Source organism: Dasypus novemcinctus, chromosome 21 (genome assembly GCF_030445035.2).
Source record: "Dasypus novemcinctus isolate mDasNov1 chromosome 21, mDasNov1.1.hap2, whole genome shotgun sequence".
Lineage (NCBI taxonomy): Eukaryota > Metazoa > Chordata > Mammalia > Cingulata > Dasypodidae > Dasypus > Dasypus novemcinctus.
The window spans coordinates 78,602,685-78,621,452 of record NC_080693.1 but is presented as its reverse complement, the minus strand read 5'-3'; the positions used below and the strand labels follow the sequence as shown (position 1 = coordinate 78,621,452).

The 18,768-nt window shown below is 59.5% G+C and overlaps 1 protein-coding gene across 5 annotated transcripts; it reads right to left on the bottom strand.

Annotated features, from left to right (window-relative positions):
* Positions 1-1,931: 1,931 nt before the first annotated feature.
* On the bottom strand, positions 1,932-17,870 carry GPRC5C (G protein-coupled receptor class C group 5 member C). 5 transcript variants are annotated; one of them, XM_058284660.2, is made up of 6 exons: positions 16,804-17,622; positions 14,399-14,536; positions 10,624-11,706; positions 7,564-7,658; positions 5,637-5,789; positions 1,932-3,851 (listed from the first exon to the last, which is right to left on the bottom strand). In XM_058284660.2, the coding sequence occupies exons 1-6, from the start codon at positions 17,021-17,023 to the stop codon at positions 3,801-3,803; spliced, it is 1,740 nt and encodes a 579-aa protein (XP_058140643.1). In that variant the 5' UTR covers positions 17,024-17,622; the 3' UTR covers positions 1,932-3,800. The 5 variants fall into 5 exon arrangements, with proteins under 5 accessions (XP_058140643.1, XP_058140644.1, XP_058140646.1 ...); XM_058284661.2 differs by having other exon boundaries at positions 1,932-4,220; positions 16,804-17,620; XM_058284663.1 differs by lacking the exon at positions 14,399-14,536 and having other exon boundaries at positions 1,932-4,220; positions 16,804-17,870.
* Positions 17,871-18,768: the final 898 nt, after the last annotated feature.

Sequence of the window (18,768 nt, the reverse complement as noted above, 5' to 3'; positions counted from 1 at the left end):
TGACAAGGGAAAGCCGCCAACAATTGCAACCCCAGCAAGGCGAGTGGAAGGCAGGGTCCAGCCTGCAGGTGGGGAGGGGGTACCGTAGCAGGGTGGGGCTCCCTGGGCCGGGTCGCAGGAGCTGAGGCAGGTGGCCTCGGGGTGGTCCAGAAGGAGGGAATCAAGTTCCGTGGGGTCCGATGGGATCAGGGGTGGGAGGCAGGAGGCAGCCTTGGGTTGGTCTGGGGCTGGGGCAGGTGGGTCCTCGCCCGAGTGACGCTGGCACTCCAGGTGCTGCGGGGAGAGTGGGGTGTCTCAGAGGGTACAGCCAAGGGATTCCGGGCCCGGAGCTCTCTCCTTGCCCACTCAGTGTGGGGCCACAGATGAAAAGTTCAGTTAAGGACCCAGAATAAAGCCCTTGTCCCCAGGCCACCGCGGCCTTTTGTGCCATTGATGGTTAAGCCAGCAGCTGTCACCTCTGTGCCAGTTAGAAAAGGGCACCCTTTCTGGGCAGGCAGATCAGTCAAAGGATCCTCCTCCCAGACCCTGGCTTGGGGACCCCTGGGGGAGCAGGGAGCGGCTGGGTTCCAGCCGCATGCCCACCCTGTGGCCCCACTTCTGCTGGAGCTGGGCCCCTTAACCAAGTGGAGGCCGCTGGGGTGGGGGGCGTAGCCTCAGCACAGCCCTGAGGCTTGGGGTCCCCTCTCAACTGCTGGGGAGCCCACCTCCAAGGTGTGGGCAGAGCTGGCAACCTGGGAAGGGAGTGCCTGGTAGACACGTGAGGGCACCTATCTGCAGGGATTCAGGAGTGGGACCCACCATCACCACTCCCACCTTAGCCCTTGGGTCTGGCCTGGCCAAGGAGCTGGGCTCAGAGCCCAAGAGCGGCAGCCAGGTGTCAGAATGCCAGAGTAGGTGCTCAATTAACACTTGTCGATTGAATGTTTGATCCCAGCTCTTCAACCTGCATTTCTTGGGCTTCTTGTGCCTCTAGGTGCCCCTCCGAAAGCCTTTACCATGAACCTCACCTGCAAATTAGGGGACTGCCAAAGGTCTGCCCCTCTTCTTAGCACCCCCTCCAATCCCAGTGGTCAACATCCCACCCTCTCTGGTGTGTGAGGGACGTTGAAATCGGGCCCAGACACCAGCTTTTCTGAGCAGCTGATCCTGGATGCCCCCCCTTGGCTGTGACTTTCAATCGCCCACACCCCATAGATGGACCCACCGTCCCAGCCTCTGCCCAGCAGAACCTTCTAAAGAGAGATGAGAGCCGCACCCTGAGCTCAAGGAGGATGAGGTCAGAGCATTACAGAGCTGGTGTAGACACTAAATAATTCATGCGGCTGCAATGAGCAGGGGCTGCAGCTTCCGGGAGGGCCCCGAGTGGAGACAGCAGACAGGAAACAAAGCCTGGACACCAGCACCTGTGTCTGACCTTGGCACGTCTTTTGGATGCTAGAGAAAGCACCAGCCTTGGTGAGATCAGACTGGAGAGCTGGCACTGACCTTAACTAGCTGCGTGGCCGCAGGCGAGGTAACCTCTCCAGATCTTGCCCTATGAGCAGGCAGCGGGGGGCTAACAGGACAGTCCAGAGAGCGTGAGCTGGTGCTGGCGGTGGGGGCAGGTCCTCCTGACTTCATGACCCGTGGGGGCCTTACTGGGCATCCCTTGGTCCAAGTACACCTCCCGGCGAAGGGGCAGCTGTTGGGGTCGTCCCTCTCCGGCTCCTTCCCGCATCATCCCCAGGCCTTTTCTGTGCACTGCGCCCGTCTCCAGGCTTTGCCGGCTGAGCATTAAACAGTCTTAGTTCTCCCCCTTAAACCCCAGACCAAGAAAAAGGTTAGCTGGACCCAACAGCCTTTGTTAGCCTGGAAGTCAAGGGGTCTGGGTTAAAAGTGTATTATCACGAATTCCCCCCAAAATTCTTAATGAACACACAGGGACGCAGTGGTACAAATTCCTCCCAAATGGAGGATAAAGTCATTTAATGCTAAGCAATTACGGGTGAATTCCAAATTGCCCTGCTGTGTGCTACATGGTTTGATGGAGGTGGATGTGAACTTTACCAAGGGGTCTCCTGTTACCTTTAACAGGTTATGACCTATTATATTTTTCTTCCACTTAAGGCTTATTTGTGATGCAGCTGGACCATCTCAGAGAAGGTACCTCTTTGTTCAAAACAAACAAACAAAACCACATCTAATTTCGCTTCTCCGCCAAGGCCAAGGGCCTCTGGTAAACAGGGCCTCAGGGTGTTCCTGAATCCAGGACCCAGCAAGCCCATTTCCCTCCAAGCCTCAGACATCCTCAGAAAGCTAGAAACGAGCCCACATTCATCGCAGGCCGCAACCTCAGGGCCTGGTGTTGCCAGGGACTCGTGTGAAATCACCACCCAGGAAAGTTAAGACAGCGCCTTTATTCACTGTAAGTGATCTTGGGGCCACTAACCTAGACCAAGAGAAGTTTTGAGGTGCACAGAGCTCTCCCCTGCCCTTCTGTTAGTGGGAAATAACACTTGGTCTCCCTTCTTGGAATTGAGACCAGGACAACGGAGAGGAATGGGGCGAGGTACATCCTGGGTTCTCTGTGGGACCTGTTCACCCAATGAAGCTCTGGGAGAATACTCATGACAAAGGCACGGGCTGCTGGGGACAGGCAGGTGGCAATGGAGAGTGTGGAACTGGCTACAGGCTGAGGGCAGGCACAGCCCCACCCAACTCACCTCCCTGGGGAGCTGCCTGTCCTCACCTCCAGCTCAGCACCCAAAGGTGACTCTAGACTGGGGCCTGAGCTCCAAGGGCACAGAAGCCATTTCTGTCTGAGGGAAGGACAAAGCCAGGCAAGGGGGTGCTACAGGGCCATCCCTCCCAGTCTGGCACTGTGCTCAGCTCTATCCTCGGTGGCCAGTATCACACAGGCTCTTTCCTGGAAGGCCAAGGACATAAAGAAGGCTCCTCCAGTGAGAAGCAAGTCAAGTTGCCCCATAACCACCTGCTGCCCCAGGCGAGGTAGAAAGGTGCACCCCTGCCCCATCTTGAGTCCTGGGTGCACCTGTCCATGGGGCCTCCCCAGGTCCCTCAGGCCTCAGCCCTGAAAAAGCCTACACCCCAGCCGACTGGTCCAGGGCTCTCGGCTGGCCCAAGCACGCAGCCCAAGCCTCACCCTGGGACTCCTATGGGTGTTTGCAGGCGCTGACCGGGGATGCTCAGGTAGCCACTGCAGGCCCTGCTGGCCTCCCTGGAGCCTGTCGGATGCAGGTGCCCCACCGGCTCTTACATCAGCCCCTGCCCCAGGAGCCACCTTCCCAACTGGCTGGAAGGCCAAAAGCAGATAAGCGGGAGGAGCGCACAGGGAGAACGGCACCCAGACGCCACTGTGGTCTGCAAACTCCCCCGACTCCTTCGTGGGGATCCCCATGAGGTAGTGCTGGACGAAGAGGGCACATCTCAGGTTGGAAGTCCACGTTCCAGACGGTGATGGGCTGGCCGTGGCTGGCCGGTGGAGCCTGGTTCATCGCAGGTAGGGAAGGCAGCAGGGTCAGGTGCAGAAGGACAGACGGGGAGGGAGGGGCGCACCCAAGGGGCTCAGATCTGAGACCTACAGGCCATGGGGAGAAGCAGTGTCTGTCCAAGTCTCGGCCAAGCTCTGCCTCCGGCCCAGAGGCCTTCCATGGTCCAGGTAGCGGCAGGAGACCTTGGTGAGAAGGGCCAGGGCAACTCTCCACCGTCTTAGCTCCGAAAACCCACGGGGAGCCGCCAAGGTGCAGTGGGAGAAGCTGATGCTGGACACCAAGACGGCCAGGCCGGCAAGGTCCACGGTGTCAAGAGGGGGGCGTCCGAGGCACGCTGTTCACAGTGAGGAGGATGGCCGCCTGGAGAACCACAGCACGGGGCCCCCGTCATCTCAAGCAGACAGCAGGAGCTGTGATTTGGGGGTGCCCAGTGGGGAGGGGTGGAGGCAGGCTGGAGTGCTGCAGCCTCGGTCGCTTGAGGGCCGGGAGACAAGGCTGGGCAGGGAGGAGGGTGGGCTCCGTGAGCCCCGGCCCGGGCCTCCGGACTCTGCCAGCCCCCCACCCTGCCCACGGCTCCACATCAGTGACCTCCGTCCCCTCCCAGCTCCAAAGACAGGGGTGAGGAAGTGCTGGGCCCTGCTGGGCAGAGAGGAATGAGGACATCGGGACGGCGAGCGGTCCAGGGAAGGAGGCCGTCTACCACCTCGTTTTATTTTGCGGGGACTGAGCCTAAAGTAACCAGAAAGAACAAGAGTCAAAAGGGGAACTCGACCACTTGGGGCCTGAGCACTGGTTATTATTAAAAAAAAAAAAAAAAAAGTTCCAGTCTCCAGGGGACTGGTACAATCTGAACATGGAAGGAGAGGGTTAGGAGTTTTTTTTCTTCCGGCAACCTTTCTCTCCCTTTCACCAGAAATAATTTTTTGCCTACAACCAGTGACAGAAAATAACTTCTGACTAGTTGGGGAAAAACATTCCCCAGCCTGGGAGGGGCAGGTTCCCGCGGGCAGGCTGGGCAGCCCCCTCGCAAAGCCTGAGCCCAAGTCCGAGGGTCGGTTCACTGCGGGCCCGTGCACGTGGCTGGAAGTCCAGGTGTGGCTCAGAGCCCCAGCCACTAGGGTCTACGGTGACTCAACAGAACCCGGGCAGCCTTGGTTTGGCCGCGGACAGAGGCAGGGGGACTCCTACAGCCCGTCTTCTTCCACCCTGGGACGGGGATTCTAGAAAGGGGAGAGCACTAGCGCCACCTCCTCCCGGGGCAGCCACGGGGGAAGGAGCTGGTGTGGAAACGCTTTGTTTGCTGTAAAGAACTGAGCAAATGGACACTTGCGAAGACTGCCCAGGAGTGACGCTAACCAGGAACTGCCTGAGCCCTGTCCACCTTTGTAAACAAGCCCTGGGCTCCTGTCAGCCACTCCCCCCAGCGAACCACACGCTGTGAAGAGCTTGGAGCAGAACGGCTCTCCTTCTTGACCCCAGAAGGATCTCAACCACCGCTCTTCCCAGGAGGAGCCGAGCTGCCTTCTCCGGGGCCCACCTTCCCGGCCCCGACCCAGCAGTGGAGGGGGTCCTGGGACCCGAGGCTGGCCTGGACTCGGCGTCAGCTGAGCTCTGGGGCACGTGCCGCGGGGTTCACGAGCTCTCTGCTCGAGGGCTCGGCTTCTTGCTGCCGAGACGGGAACGAGCCCCCAGCGTAAGCATGGGGAAAGAGAGGCGGAGGGGCTGAGTCACGCAGAGGCCAGTGTGGGGGAGAGGAAGCCCAGGTTGGAAACGACATCCCAAAGCAGAAACACGTTTATTCGGCACCCTTGATCCTCACAGAGGAGCAAGACCCAGGACAGAGGGCCCCGGGAACCTCTGGGGTGGCTGGGGTCTCTCCAAGGCTCTGGAGAGCTGTGGGCGCTGGCCGGCCGCCACCGCCAAGAACACCACGCGGCTGGAGCAGACCCGCAGGGGCCCGGCCTGAAGCCGGGATCGGCCGCCCGACTCCACGAACACTGAGCAGGTGGGGGTGCCCGAGACACCCCCGGGCCTCGGCAGGCAGGGAGGAGCTGCCGCTAAGCCAGCGAGGGCAGAGAGAGGGCGCAGGCCCCCCCGAGGGCCCTCCCCGCCGACTCAGTCCCACGCGTAGGGGTTTCTAAAGACCTGCGAGCTCCTGCCGTCGGGGGGCGGGGTGGCCGCGGGGTGGCCCTGGGCGGCGTAGGCGTCTTCGGCCCGCAGGGTGGAGTTGGCGCTGCCCGTCGTCACCTGGCTGTTGGCGGTGGCCCGCGGGAGGATGACGTCGTAGGCTCCTTCGGACTGGAAGGAAGGACAGGCGGCTCGCAGTCAGGGGCTGGGAGCCAGGTTCCGGCGGGCGGATGCCCATGCTCGCATGCCCGCAGGGCTGTGCCAGCCTGTGTCCCCTCTCCCCGGGGCCCCGGATGGCGGTCCAGGCGGACGACAACCCTGCCCTGAGCTCACCTCGCCTGGAGCCCAGCCCCGGTCGTGGGAACGAGGCCCTGCCACGCCACGGCCCGGGAGCCGCTCCTTCCTCGGCAGGGGGCACCTCAAACCCCTCCTGCTCCCAATACCTCACAGAGACGGGCAGGGGGCCCGTAGGGGTGCACCCCACCGAGCTGCTATTATCTGGCCATGTGCCCAGCTCCTCCCTCCAAGACCCCTTCCCCCGCTTCCCCCACTTGGCCAGTCGCCCACCCTCCTGGCCAAGGACACCCACTGGTTAGGCCCTGGAGCACCCACACAGCTCTCGACTTTAGGTCTGGGGCGGGCAGTCTGATCTTGAGACGCGATCCCCGAATCCCCTCCTGCTCCTGTGTGGGTAAGATGAGGGCTGGGGCTGCAGCGGGTCCTCCCGGAAAAGGTCCGGTGTCACACCTGCAGCTCCAGGGCCCCAGCACGCCTTCAGGCGAAGCAGACCCACCTGTTTCCAATCTCCAACCCCTTGCAGTTTCCAGAACCTTCAAAGGAGGGTAGGGCTGATTTGGGGAGTTTGTCGATTTCCTTCGGGTGATGACTCTCACAGTGCTGGATTATGAGCTAACTATGGGATGTCACTGAGGAGGTGCTAACAATTGGCTCCAGCACCCACTGGCTGCACCCCAAGTTTCTGATAAGGTCGGATTAGGGATAGTGAGAATGGAAAATCTTTCTGCATCTTTAGTGAGTTCCCTACTGATGGCCTGGGATCCACATTTTTGAAAACCACTGGGCTAGATAAAATATCCCTGTTAATCTAGAGCATTCCCTCCCACACCTCGAGCTAGAATCAATGCATGGCAGACTCAGGGGGCAGCAACGGAAGGGGCGGCCACACCTGGGTGGGCCCCTGACTCTATCGTGGCCCTAGGCATGGCCGCTCTCCCCGAGGAGAGGAAGGGAGCTGGGTTGTAAGCTGCAGATGCACTGGCTTGACCCGTCTCCTGCTCACGGGGGGGGTGAGGGGATGAGAACACCACCCTGCTGACCTCCCGCGTTTCCTGTTCCCAGCGTCCTGCCAAGGCAGTCACTGACCTCTCCCGGAGGCTGCCAGCCGGGGGGGAGGCACATATGTGCACGGAGGCACTAACCCACCGTCTTCCTGTTCCCACCGCCCTCCCGTGGCTAATGGAGCAGCTGGTTTCCAGAGCCCAGGGGAGGTACAAGGCCAAGGGGTTGCTGCTGGCTGGCAGGGGAGGGGAGTCGGGGGCTCTCTTGGGACAGCTGTGGTTGGGGAGTAAATGCTTATCCAGTCCTCCTGCATTTGGCCCCCTGCCCTTTGGGGGCACCAAGAAGGTCACCTCACCTCGACCCTCCTCCGTTCCTCCCCCAGCTCCCTCGGGTAAAGCTGGCAGCTCCCATCAGCTCACTGAGGGTCTGCTCCTGCGCCGGCCTGTGTGTGACGCCCCAAAGCCAAAGGGCAGGTTCCTCGGCAAAGTCCCCGAAGGCACCGGGAACTCTGGCTTCCGGGAAAGGCCATGAAGAACTGGGGCTCTGGGCTCCCCGTGGCAGACGTGCCTTCTCAGCCCCCAACAACCCCCAGCCCTGCACAGGCCACACTGCCCGGCCCCCCACCCCAGGAAGGGGAGCCACTCACAGGGCCTTTGTGCATCAGGGCCATCTCGGTGGGCTGGTACACACTCGTCAGCAGCTGCCCGTTATAGCCACTGTATGGGGACACCGGTCTCTTGGCTGGAAGGAAAAACATGAGTGGGTTGAGGACTGCTATCCTTCAGCCCTTTCTGCCTCTTGCAAAACGAGGCACCCCAGGGGCAGGAAAAGATGAGCCAGGCCAGCCCTGGTGTCCATCTGACCGAGTAGGGCACGGCCATGCCCGGCCAGCTGGGGGGAGGTCACGGCTGTGTGGGCTTCTGCCCCAAAGCAACACCCCCCCCACGGCTCCTTCCCCAACTCTGCCTGGCTTCCCCTTGGCTTTCCCAGGTGGGTGACCCCCTCCACCAGACAGCTCAGAAATGCCCTCGTCAGCAGCCCGCACAGCCCCCCCAAGGCCAGGCAGGGCACATGGGCCTTCGGCCGCCTTCCCAGATGGCCCCGCTCCAGCTCAGCCTCTTCTGCTGCGGGCGGGCTGCCAGGTCCTGGGATAAATACAGCCGAGGCCCCTCAGCCCAAGACACCCTTGTGCCTTCACGGGGCCGAGCCGGGGGCCGAGCCGGGGACCGGTGGCCCCCCCAAACCCCACCAAGGGGATGGGATTCACTTCCCGTCCTGTGGCCCCTTGGCAGGTTTCCAGAACTATTTTCAGCTCCAGGAATACTTGCGCCGCCTTCACGAGTTGGTCTCCCGATCTGCTCCAGCCGGCCGTGCTCTCTGGTGCCTGAGGGAGGCTGCTGGCCAGCCCCGGGGGCCCAGGGCAGTTGGACACAGCCGGACGTCTGCCTGCTGCAGGTCGACGAGCCAGCACCCTGGGACCACAGCCTATATAAGGCTCCCTAAGTACCAGGCTCGCTCTATTGATTTTTCCATTTAGGAAAAAAAAAAAGGAAAGGGAAAGACAAAACAAAAAAACCAACTCAGGGCCTCAGAAGCACTTGCTTTGGGCAAAGGCTGAGAGACATTAGGTCCTGACGCACAGGCAGCGTGACAAAGACAGGGGGGGCTTCCCCAATACTCGCCCACAGCCCCCTCTCTCCTGTCGGCTTCATCAATTGCCCCCCACCACTCAATCAGCCTCACTCTGTTGGAGCAGGGCCCACCCCAGAGAGAGAGGGAGGAGGGGGAGCACGCAGCTCAGGAGGGCAGGTCAAAGGTCAAGCGCCTGGCAGGACAAGGGTCACTCCAGCCCCCAAAGCAGGGACCACAGAGCTCAGTGTAGGAAGAGAAGAGGCAGGAGGCTCAGATTCTGGAATTTGCATCACCTCCGACTCTGACCCCAGCAGAGGCCCTAGAGCCAGCACTTGACGACTCAAGTTGAAGTCTTAAGCCCCCAAACATTGGATCAGCGTCTGGGGGCCAGGCCGGGACTTCGAGACCGCACCTCTGGGCTTTCCAGGGCATGTCAGAAGAATGGGCTGTAGCCAGCAGGCTGAAAAGGCATGCGAGACCCTCGGAACAGTGCCTGGTACACATTAGGTGCTCAATAAATATCTGTGCTCTTGACAGTTAACAAGGAGCAGATTCATGAGCCAGAGAAATACTCCTTAATTCGGTACCTGGCCGAATCTCCAGGACAATGGCCACCGTCCTCTCCTGCCTCCCGAGTCACTCCCAGACGGGCTGCCTGTTGGTACCGGCTGGACAAGCTTCACTGTCCCCACTGCCCCTTCAAACTCCAGGGTGTCCTCAGCTAAGACCGCCAAGGCACTGCCACTGGCCAGCGCCCCTGGTGCTGGGCTACAATCAAGAGAGCCCTGTTGGGAAGCGGACTTGGCCCAGTGGTTAGGGCGTCCGTCTACCACATGGGAGGTCCACGGTTCAAACCCCGGGCCTCCTTGACCCATGTGGAGCTGGCCCATGCGCAGTGCTGATGCGTGCAAGGAGTGCCATGCCACGCAGGGGTGTCCCCCATGTAGGGGAGCCCCACGCGCAAGGAGTGCGCCCCGTAAGGAGAGCTGCCCAGCGCGAAAGAAACTTCAGCCTGCCCAGGAATGGCGCCGCCCACACAGAGAGCTGACTCAGCAAAATGACGCAACTAAAAGAGACACAGATTCCCGTGCTGCTGACAACAGAAGTGGACGAAAAAGAACACGCAGCAAATGGACACAGAGAACAGACAACTGGGGGGGGGGCCTGGGAGAGGAAAGAAATTTAAAAAATAATAAATAAATCTTTAAAAAAAAAAAAAGAAAGAAAGCCCTGTCCACTAAAACAGAGCTCGGGCAGGGGGCTTTGGGACAAGTCAGTTGGATGTGGGCTGCTGAGACCAACATAGGGCACCACAAGCACTTTTATTAAAAAAAAAATCTTTTTTTAAAAAGGGAAATGAACAGGACTATAGAAATGTATATAACAAAAAAAATTCTAGAAAGATATTGTATTCTTCGTGAATAAAAGTAATAAAGGGAAGCAGATTTGGCCCAGTGGTTAGGGCATCCGCCTACCACATGCGAGGCCCGCGGTTCAAACCCCGGGCCTCCTTGACCCGTGTGGAGCTGGCCCATGCACAGTGCTGATGCACACAGTGCCGTGCCACGCAGGGGTGTCCCCGCACAGGGGAGCCCCACGCGCAAGGAGTGCGCCCCATAAGAAGAGCCGCCCAGCGCGAAAGAAAGTGCAGCCTGCCCAGGAATGCTGATGCAACAAAAAGAAACAGATTCCCATGCCGCTGACAACAATAGAAGAGGACAAAAAAGACGCAGCAAACAGACACAGAGAACAGACAACTGGGGTGAGGGGGTGAGGGGGAAGGGGAGAGTAATAAATAAATAAATAATTTTTTAAAAAAAGTAATAGAAACAACTAACAGTCAATATTTCAGTAGAAACAAGGAAGCAGTTGAGCAAAATTGTGTCTTATCATAATGCTTGAATTTTCACAAGAACATGAATACCAAAAAAAAAAAAAAAAATTAGGGGAATTTAAGCAGAAGGCTTAGTGCCTAAAGAACCTTCCATTCTGTTCAAGAGACCGGCACCCTGCCCGGCAGTGAACAACTCAGGGTGGAGGAAGGGGGACGCACGGAGGGTCTCCCACGACCTACCTGAGGCTGGCTCATCCATGGAAAACGCCTTGTTCTCCACAAACATGCTCTGGCCCTTCTGCTCTTTCAGGATGGTCTCGTAGCCCACGCCCCGGGTGGGGTACATGTCCCCCTGGTAGCTTTGCTCTGGGCTGGGCCTGGTCACGTGGGAGATCTCAGGGATGACGTAGAAGAGGACAAAGGCCCAGGCATTGGCGGCGAGGGCAATGGCCAGCGTGGGGTCATCCCAGGTGGGACTGTTGTGCTGCCGGTTGCCGTAGGTGTACATGACGATCCACACCACCCAGATGGCGAGGGAGGTGGCCGTGGTGAGGAGCACGAAGACCCCGTGCTTATGCCAGCGCTTGAAGCGGCCACACAGGGCGGGCCAGGCCCCCGTGAAGGCAGCCAGCAGCAGCAGCATGACGTAGATGAGTGCCATGACAAAGTCCATGTTGGCGATGGCGCAGGGGGAGGCCGAGACCCAGCTGGCGCTGCTGTTTTCCAGAGGCCCCGCCTCGCCACCTCCGCGGACCAGAGTGATGATCAGCCACTCGGTGTTGATGATCACCTCCACCAGGGTCAGCAGCAGAGCCACGGTGAAGGTCACCCAGCCCCGCGGCCCGTGGTTCTTCCGGGCCAGGAAGTTGAGGGCGAAGACATGGGCCACCAGGCAGGAGAAGCAGATGGCGAACAGGACGCCAAAGAGGAAGCGTCGCGAGGCGCAGGTGGCGAAGTCGGGCTTCACCACGCAGGCAAACACGAGGCAGAAGAGGCCCAGGGTTCCCAGCAGGAAGAACACCTGGGTCCCCAGGAGGCTCCGCTTCTTGGTGTCCTGCACGAAGGGGAGGCTGGCCACAAGGATGATGGTGAGCACAAATGTGGTGACCACGCCTGCCCCAGCCACTGCCTCCAAGACGATGCCCCAGGCCCCGGAGCGGTCACACAGGTTGTAGTAGAGGGGGTCGAGGTCTGGGTTGCAGCCGGGCGGGGCACTGGCCTGTGCCTGGGCAGCCGGGAGGAGGAAGAGAGGCAGTCCCAGGCACATCAGCAAGGCTCGGGGGGCGGCCATCCCGGCTCCCAGGCCAGGCTCCCGGCGGGTCTCTAGAGAAAGGAGAAGAGGTGAAATCAGCCCTCCAAGGCCAGACTTCTGACATACAGGTGCTGAGCCAGGGCCACGGGAGACTCTGTCCCTCTGGGTTTCTTAACACAGAACTCCTGGGAACCACATCAACAGACCTGAGAGGCAAACCAGATGAAGCCCATTCCTATTTCTGGCCATGGGAAAGGAAGACACTATCATTGAATTAAAGATCCCTCCTGCCTCCCCCACCACCAACAACCATAACCCAGGTCCAAAGAGTCCCGGAGGAAGAGAGAGGACTTGTGGGAATCCCAAAATCAAGATCATACACTCGGGAAGCAGATGTAGCTCAAGTGGTTGAGCACCTGCTTCCCATGTACAAGGTCACCGGTTCAATGCCCGATACCTCCTAAAAACAAAAACAAATGAAAAAAAAAAATCTCATTGGGAAGCAGATGTAGCTCGGTGGTTGAGTGCCTGCTTCCCATGTACGAGATCCTGGGTTCAATCGCCAGTACCTCCTAAAAAAAAAGACCATACACTCAGCACTTCTCTGCCCTGGGGCTGATAGCGACCACTAGTGGTTACAAGAGAAACAGCACGACTTAACTCTCCCACCACGATACTTTCTTCTTTAGGTGGATAATAGAGGCACGCTGCGCCCTTACAGTTTTTGACCATTCCTGATTAATCTCACTTTGCACAAAATAGGCAAACAATGCCTAAAACTCAGCCCACAGAAATTGTCTCTCTAGAATTGATAAGGACAAGAACACGTCTTTAATCAAGAAAAATAACTCAAAAAATTAAGTTAAACTGGCATCAAGATCATTCCAAAGCCCTATATGCCCCTTGAAAAGCTTTTATTTTCCTTCATCTTCCAATTAAGCTGGTTTTCCCTCAAATACCACTTACCATTAACTCGTCCATAAATTTCCATTCTTACAGAAATTTACTTGTTTTCCTAAATAACTGACTGGCACAGTTAACAAAGCTTGTTTCTCTTCACTTCCAAAACAAAAGCATCATTCATTATGTTTGAAATAAACTTTTTTTAAAATTATTGCAGGGACTCTGTAATTGTAATCAATAAAGCATAAGCTGTTTTTACAAATGCTGGAAAGAGAGAAAAAGAGAAAGCCAGGGAGGATGGTGGATAAGGAGTCAGACGGAACCAGGAGATAATTTCTGGATAACGACATAAACCTCCCATTCCATCTGGGCTGCTCTGGGCCCACTGTGAGCCAGCCAGACAAACCATCCCAAGGGGCAAAGCTGGAGATGTGGGACAGACCACTGAGAATGGGCACCCAGGCACCTGCACCCCACTCAAGGCGCGGCCAGGTCCCTGGGTTAAGAACAGCCAATTACTTCAAATCAGCAAATATTTACTCCATCTAGGGAGTGGAGAAGGCCCTGGTGTTCTCAGAGCTGTGGAAAATACCAACGTGAACAAATACAGTCCCTGGCTCGACGGCATTCAGAATCGAACAGGAGAGAGATAAGGTAAGTATATAAAAAAATTATGCAAGGAAGAAGGGGACAGTGCCATATAATAGAATTTACCTCTGGGAGAGAGAATGGTGTCTGGAGGAAAAGGCCTTTCTGTGTGGGGGCCAGAGAAGACCGAATGGATGAGGCCAGTTAACATTTTAGTGAAAAACCTACCATATCCTACACATTGCCATAAGACAGAGACCCAAAGAAGCTAAGCCTTGAGAATGGGAGGTAGGGATTAAACAGGTGGCAAGGCTGGCATAAATAGCCCGGAGATGATCAAGTTCAGAGTGAGGAAAAAAATCAAGTCTGCCACGTACAGACTTTGTAAGGAGGAGGTTGCAGCGGGATGGTGACAGGTTAGCAATGCTCCATGGGACATTATTCTAAAGGCAACGAGCACAGCCGGCTACGCTTTAAGAGCTGAGTCGGACAAAAGGCACAGGCAACCTGTTGGGGGCAGGTTTATCCCAGTTTAAAGATGGAGGCCAAAGGTAAGGCCATGATGACTAGCTCTGAAGTCCTTTCCAAAACAAAATCTAAGGACTGGGTGGATGTGCGGGAAAGGATGCTAAAGCCACAGGTTCGAATCTGGTAATAGCCAGGTCTCCTGTGACCTGTCACTCATTCTGGATCCATCTTGCCCTAGAAAAGACCTGTCCCCGGCACTCCCCAGGCACGTGAGCCAGGGCCAGGGCAGCTTCACACCTCTCACCCCCATTTCCTCCACCAACCTCTTCCTGGACCTGACCCTTCAAGTCTCACCTGTGCCCACCATACCTGGGCAATGTCAGAACTTCCAAGAAGGCCAACAGGAACCTGCGCTCGCCCTCTCCCCCCCAGGTCCCCATCCAGGTATCACTGCCGCAGGCTGCCCTGAAACTGGCTTCAGACATTCCCACCCTGAAATGTCTCATCTCTCTGGTCCCCTGAAAATAGGTGGGTGGATGGGGAGACAGAAATACACTAGACTCAGGTAGGGAAACTGAGCCAGGTAGGACAGGGGTCCTCAGAGGTGAGCAGATGGGTTAAAGAAAAGGGACCTCAGCTCCAGCCCTTTGGACATTCAACCAGTCAGCTGGTGCCACCTTTCAAGATGCTGACTGAAGGGATAAGGACGGGGACGAGATGGCCCCAGCTTTCCCTTGGACCCTGATGCACTCCCCTCCCCCCCCCCCCCCCCCCCCCCCGACCCCAGCCTCTGACCCTGCCCACCTCTCAGGCTGAGCCTCCTGAGCCTTGAATGATGGTCATGCCTGTACCTGTCTCCCCTAGGCAGGTGGCTGTGAGGTCTGTAAGGGCTGTGAGGACACTTCTCTATCTTAGCCTCCTCTGCAACGCCTAGCACCGTGCCTGGAACAGAGCAGGCATTTGAAAATTATTTGCCAGACTGACTCAATGCCCAGTTCTCCCTGGCCAGGTCCTGCTGCCTTCGTTTTGGAGTCACATCCTCTGCTTTAAGGTTCTAAGTGGACCCACAGAGGAAAGTGGGAGGACAGCCTCCTCTTGCCCCGTGAGTCTCCCCCAGCCCCAGCCCATCTCAGATTATTTTTCTGGACAAAAGGGCCCTTTTGCTTCACCTCCCTGGAATCAGGAGTACAAGTATTTTTAATCACCTCTGAAATCGGCCTTTCCCAGGCTCAGCCACCCAGCCCCCAGCTCTGGTATGAGTCAGTCCAATCCAGTTCCCGAATCCCCTTCCTCCCACTTTCCCTCTCCAGGGGGAGCAGAGAGGCCCATGGCAGTGCTGGTGGGCTCAAGAGGCAGCCAGCCCTGGCCGGCTTCACCTTGACCATGGTAAGGACAGTGGCCTGCCGGCAGCCCGGGGTCTCTGGCCCTTCTGGAACAGCACCCCTCCCCCATCCCCACCACTGCCTCCAAAGCCTGAGAAGCCCCAGGGCACAGGATGCCACCTGGAAAGTCCACTTTACTGCGTAGTCTCCCAGGCATGGGTTTCAGGGCAAGACACAGCCCCACCTTCAATGGTTTCCTTGACATGGAACCCTCCAAGGACGCTATGACCATTCAGAGGCCCCTCCCAGGGGTGCTTAAGGTCACCCAGGTATGCCACGGAGCAGCCCCTCCTCCCCTATCTGCCAGCCCCCAGCAGGTTAGAGACAGGTCTGAGGACACCCAGCCCTCCACCTCCTCCCAACCTCCTTCCCTGTGTCTCTGTTTAGGTCCTGTCACCCTCCTTGGGCCTCTAACGTTTAATTCAAGCAGTAAGAATTAAGAATGAGCACCCAAGAGGCCTGAGCCTGGAAGGAGGTACCGCAGTGCCCAGGTTGGGCAAGGAGAGGGGGGTGGGATCCTAGAACTCCAGCCTGGACCCCCTACCCAGGGTGGGCAAGGGGACCAAACTGCAGGAGCATTCTGCGCCTGGGAAGTCCTCGAGGCCTCTGGGCGAAGGTCCGCTCTGGAATGCCACTCTGGAATGCACCCCACCCCCAAAGGCGCTCCCTCCCCCAGGCACCCTGGAAGGCACTCCGGGAGGGGGAGGACACCTCCAGAAGCACAACAGCTTATTCACCACTCTCTGCTTCCCGTGCGTTAGGATAAGGCTCACGGCCGTTTTTAAGTGACTGGGTTTTCCCGGGTGTAAAGCGGCGGGGCCTGGGGGAGGAGAGGCGCTCCGAAGCCACCGCGGCCGGAAAGGGCGCCGGACAAGCCAAGGGAGGAGGGGCGCAGGGACCTGGAGGCCACGCAGCCAGAAGCAGAGGCGCACTGGGAGCCTGAGGTTCCAAGCTTCCTCGCAGGAAGACTCGGAGCCACCTCCCCACCCCTCTCCCCCTATCCGGGTCTACGCCCTCGCTCCTCCGCACGTCGGAAGAAATGGGGTAGGGGGGCCGGCCACGCTTTCCTCCATTTCCTCGGGCCCCTGAAACCTGCCCTTCCTATCCCCGGTAGCGGGCAGCGGAGGGACGCCGGCCCCCAAGAGTCACTCTAGACCGTGGCGCTAGCGCTGAAGAGGCTGCGGGTGTAGAGGGGGCACCTCCTGGGGACCTGGATTGCGGAGCGAGCAGCGCCCCGCTCCCCAGCCCCCAGCCCCGGGTTTGGAAACTTTCTGCGCCCGGAGTTGGCGCACTCTCCCCCGGCTCCCCGATTTCCAGCCCGGGCCTCTGCCCTCGCCCACTAGCGGCCAGCCCGACCCGACTCTTCCGGGCGGCCGAGGAGAGGGCGGAGCGGGCAGGCAGCAGCCCTTACCTGGGACGCGCCGCCCGGCCGGCTCCGGCGCGGCGTTTGGGGCCGACTCAACTCCAGGCGGGGCGCAGGCGGGGCGCAGGCGGGGCGCGGGCGGGCCGGGAGGGGTTCGGCGCCGGGCGCGGGACTAGGGCTCGTGGCCTGGGGCGGCGGGGCCCGGGCGGGGGCTCGGGGCGCAGGGCCTGCCGCTCCCCGGGGCCCGGGCTGAGCTGGCCGGGTTCCCTCGCTCGCTCCGGCGCTCGGCCTCCCCCCCCGCGCTCGGCGCCTTTCTCGGCGCGGAGGGTGGGCGGGCGCCTGCATCACCGTGACATCACCTCCATTCAGGGCGCTTATCGGGCGCCCGCAGGGCTCCAGGTACCTGCAATCGGTCTACGCGATAACAAAGCCCGCCCGGCCCGGCCCTGCCCCCTCGGACTCACCTCCCGACGCAGCCGAGTCGCGCTTTCCGGCCCTGGAGGGAGATTGGGGGTTCCGGCCAAGCTTGTTCGCAGATTGTTGCTGTTTACTGCCACGCCCCCGCACGCAGGCGCGAGCGCGCGCACACTCACGCGCACTCACTTTCTGGACTCTGTTTTCTCTTCCGAAAGCAATTTGGGGTGCCGCCCAGCACACCCCGCAGGTAGGCTCCCCTTCCCGCATCTCCCCAGCGCACGCACAGTCGCCCGCGGGGACTCTCTGAGCGCGTCTCTCCGGGGCGGACGCCCAGCCTTTGTCACGATCGTCCTGGCCCTCCGGTGAGACACGCACCGGGCACAGTTCGCTGCTCCGGGCTGGAGCGGGGCGCAGACTCAGACACAAAGTCAATCTTTGTCACGCCTTCCGCGCCCCCCTCCCCTCTCCGAGCTTGCACACGTGGACACCGCTCACCGCGAGGGTCCGCCTCTTGCGCGCGCGGTCCTTCTCCGAGACCCCAGTCAGCAAGTGTGCGTGGGAATGGCACTGTGCGCGCCCCTCACGCCGTGGGCCGAGCCCCGAACTACCCCGGACGGTGGGCAGGAGTCACCCAGGGCCTGCGCCGGTGTTTCCTGCGACCGCCCCGATTGCCCCGCTCGACGCGCGCGCTCCCCTCCCCGCGTCCCGGTTCCCTGTTCCGACTTGTCCTAATTAGCCTTCACGGTTTTGTTCCCCGAGGTACCCTGTCGAAGCCGGCGCCCGCGGTCACAGCACCCTCGGACTGCGAATCCTCCCCCCCACCACGCGGCCCGCGGACTTCTCCACGAGTTCGGATTCTTTCCCTCCTCGCTGCGCACCCACCCCACCCCCGCCCCGGAGTGCCACCCTTTCCCCTCGGGTCCAGGAATCAGCTGGAATGGAACCGCTGAAATAAGGAAGCGAAGCCTGGCAGGGCCTCTCCCGCCTTGTAAACAAATCAGAGATCTTGCGGCCGCTTTCCCCCGGGGCCGCAGGCTCAGCGGGAGCGTGCGGGCGCAGCCGGGGGTCCCGCGGCGGGGCCTGGTTAGCCGGCACTGCTGGCCCCAGGGGCCGAGGCGCACTAGAGAAGGGGGAGCTTGTTGGGCCTGGCCGGGGCCCTGGGGACGTGAGGGAGGGCAGGGCAGGGCCCCGGGTCTCCGGGGTGCCCGTCCTCGTGACGCCAGGTTGCCTGGGGGATCGCCAGCCGCGCGCGGTCGGAGCCGGTGGGTGGAGGGGCGGGCGGCGCGCGTGTGTGCTCAAGCCCGGGCGCCCGCGGGGGCGGGGCGGGGGCAGAGGAAGCCGCGGGTCACCGGCTTAGGGGCTAGGCAGGAGGGAAAGGGGAGGGGCGCCTGGCGGGCTGTTTGTTTGCGTGCCTCGATCTATAACAACTGGGAGTCTAAATTCAGTGCTCACCGAATCGCCAGAGTTGCCTGGGCGTGGAAACCTTGGGCCTGTCCCTCCTCCTTGCTCTCCAGCTTCTGACGCTGGGGCAGGGAAGGCGCATAGCGGCCTGAGCAGGCCCTGGGGGCCTGGTTTTCTAGGCCCCTGTACCCCTTCCTGGGGCCCAGGGAATTGTTTCAGTTCTTTGAAATATTTAGAGGAGGAGTGTATTTCTGCTGCAAAGCTGTGACACCCTTTTCTACCTACATCCCCAAACACCCCAAGACTGAGGGACCCCAGGGAAGGGTGTGCAAACCCTAGTAAGGTTCTGGCAGTTGGGTCCGGTCTCCCCCACCTTCACCCGCAAAGGCAGGTGGCTGATTCTACCCAAGTGAGACCAAGAAGTCACTGAGGCCTCCAATTCTAGATTTCAGTGGAACTAATGTTGAAGTCAGTTTGCCAGGAAGGCTCTTTCCTTAGAACATGCAAAAAGCCAATTAGGTAGGTAACCTGGGACAGGTGTAGGGGAAATGGCCTGGGAGGCTGGGACCCAGAGTGAACCATGGGTCCAGTGGAACGTCCTCAGTTTGCTT

Excerpts from the sequence above, each read along its gene's own strand:
- GPRC5C (XM_058284660.2), bottom strand. The coding sequence starts at position 17,023 with ATGCGGGAAGGGGAGCCTACCTGCGGGGTGTGCTGGGCGGCACCCCAA. Across the intron at positions 11,707-14,398 it reads CAGGAGGCTCAGCCTGAGAG|AGACCCGCCGGGAGCCTGGC; the intron begins GTGGGCAGGGTC and ends TCCTTTCTCTAG. Across the intron at positions 3,852-5,636 it reads CCGACGGCAGGAGCTCGCAG|GCGGCCATCCTCCTCACTGT; the intron begins GTCTTTAGAAAC and ends GTGGTTCTCCAG.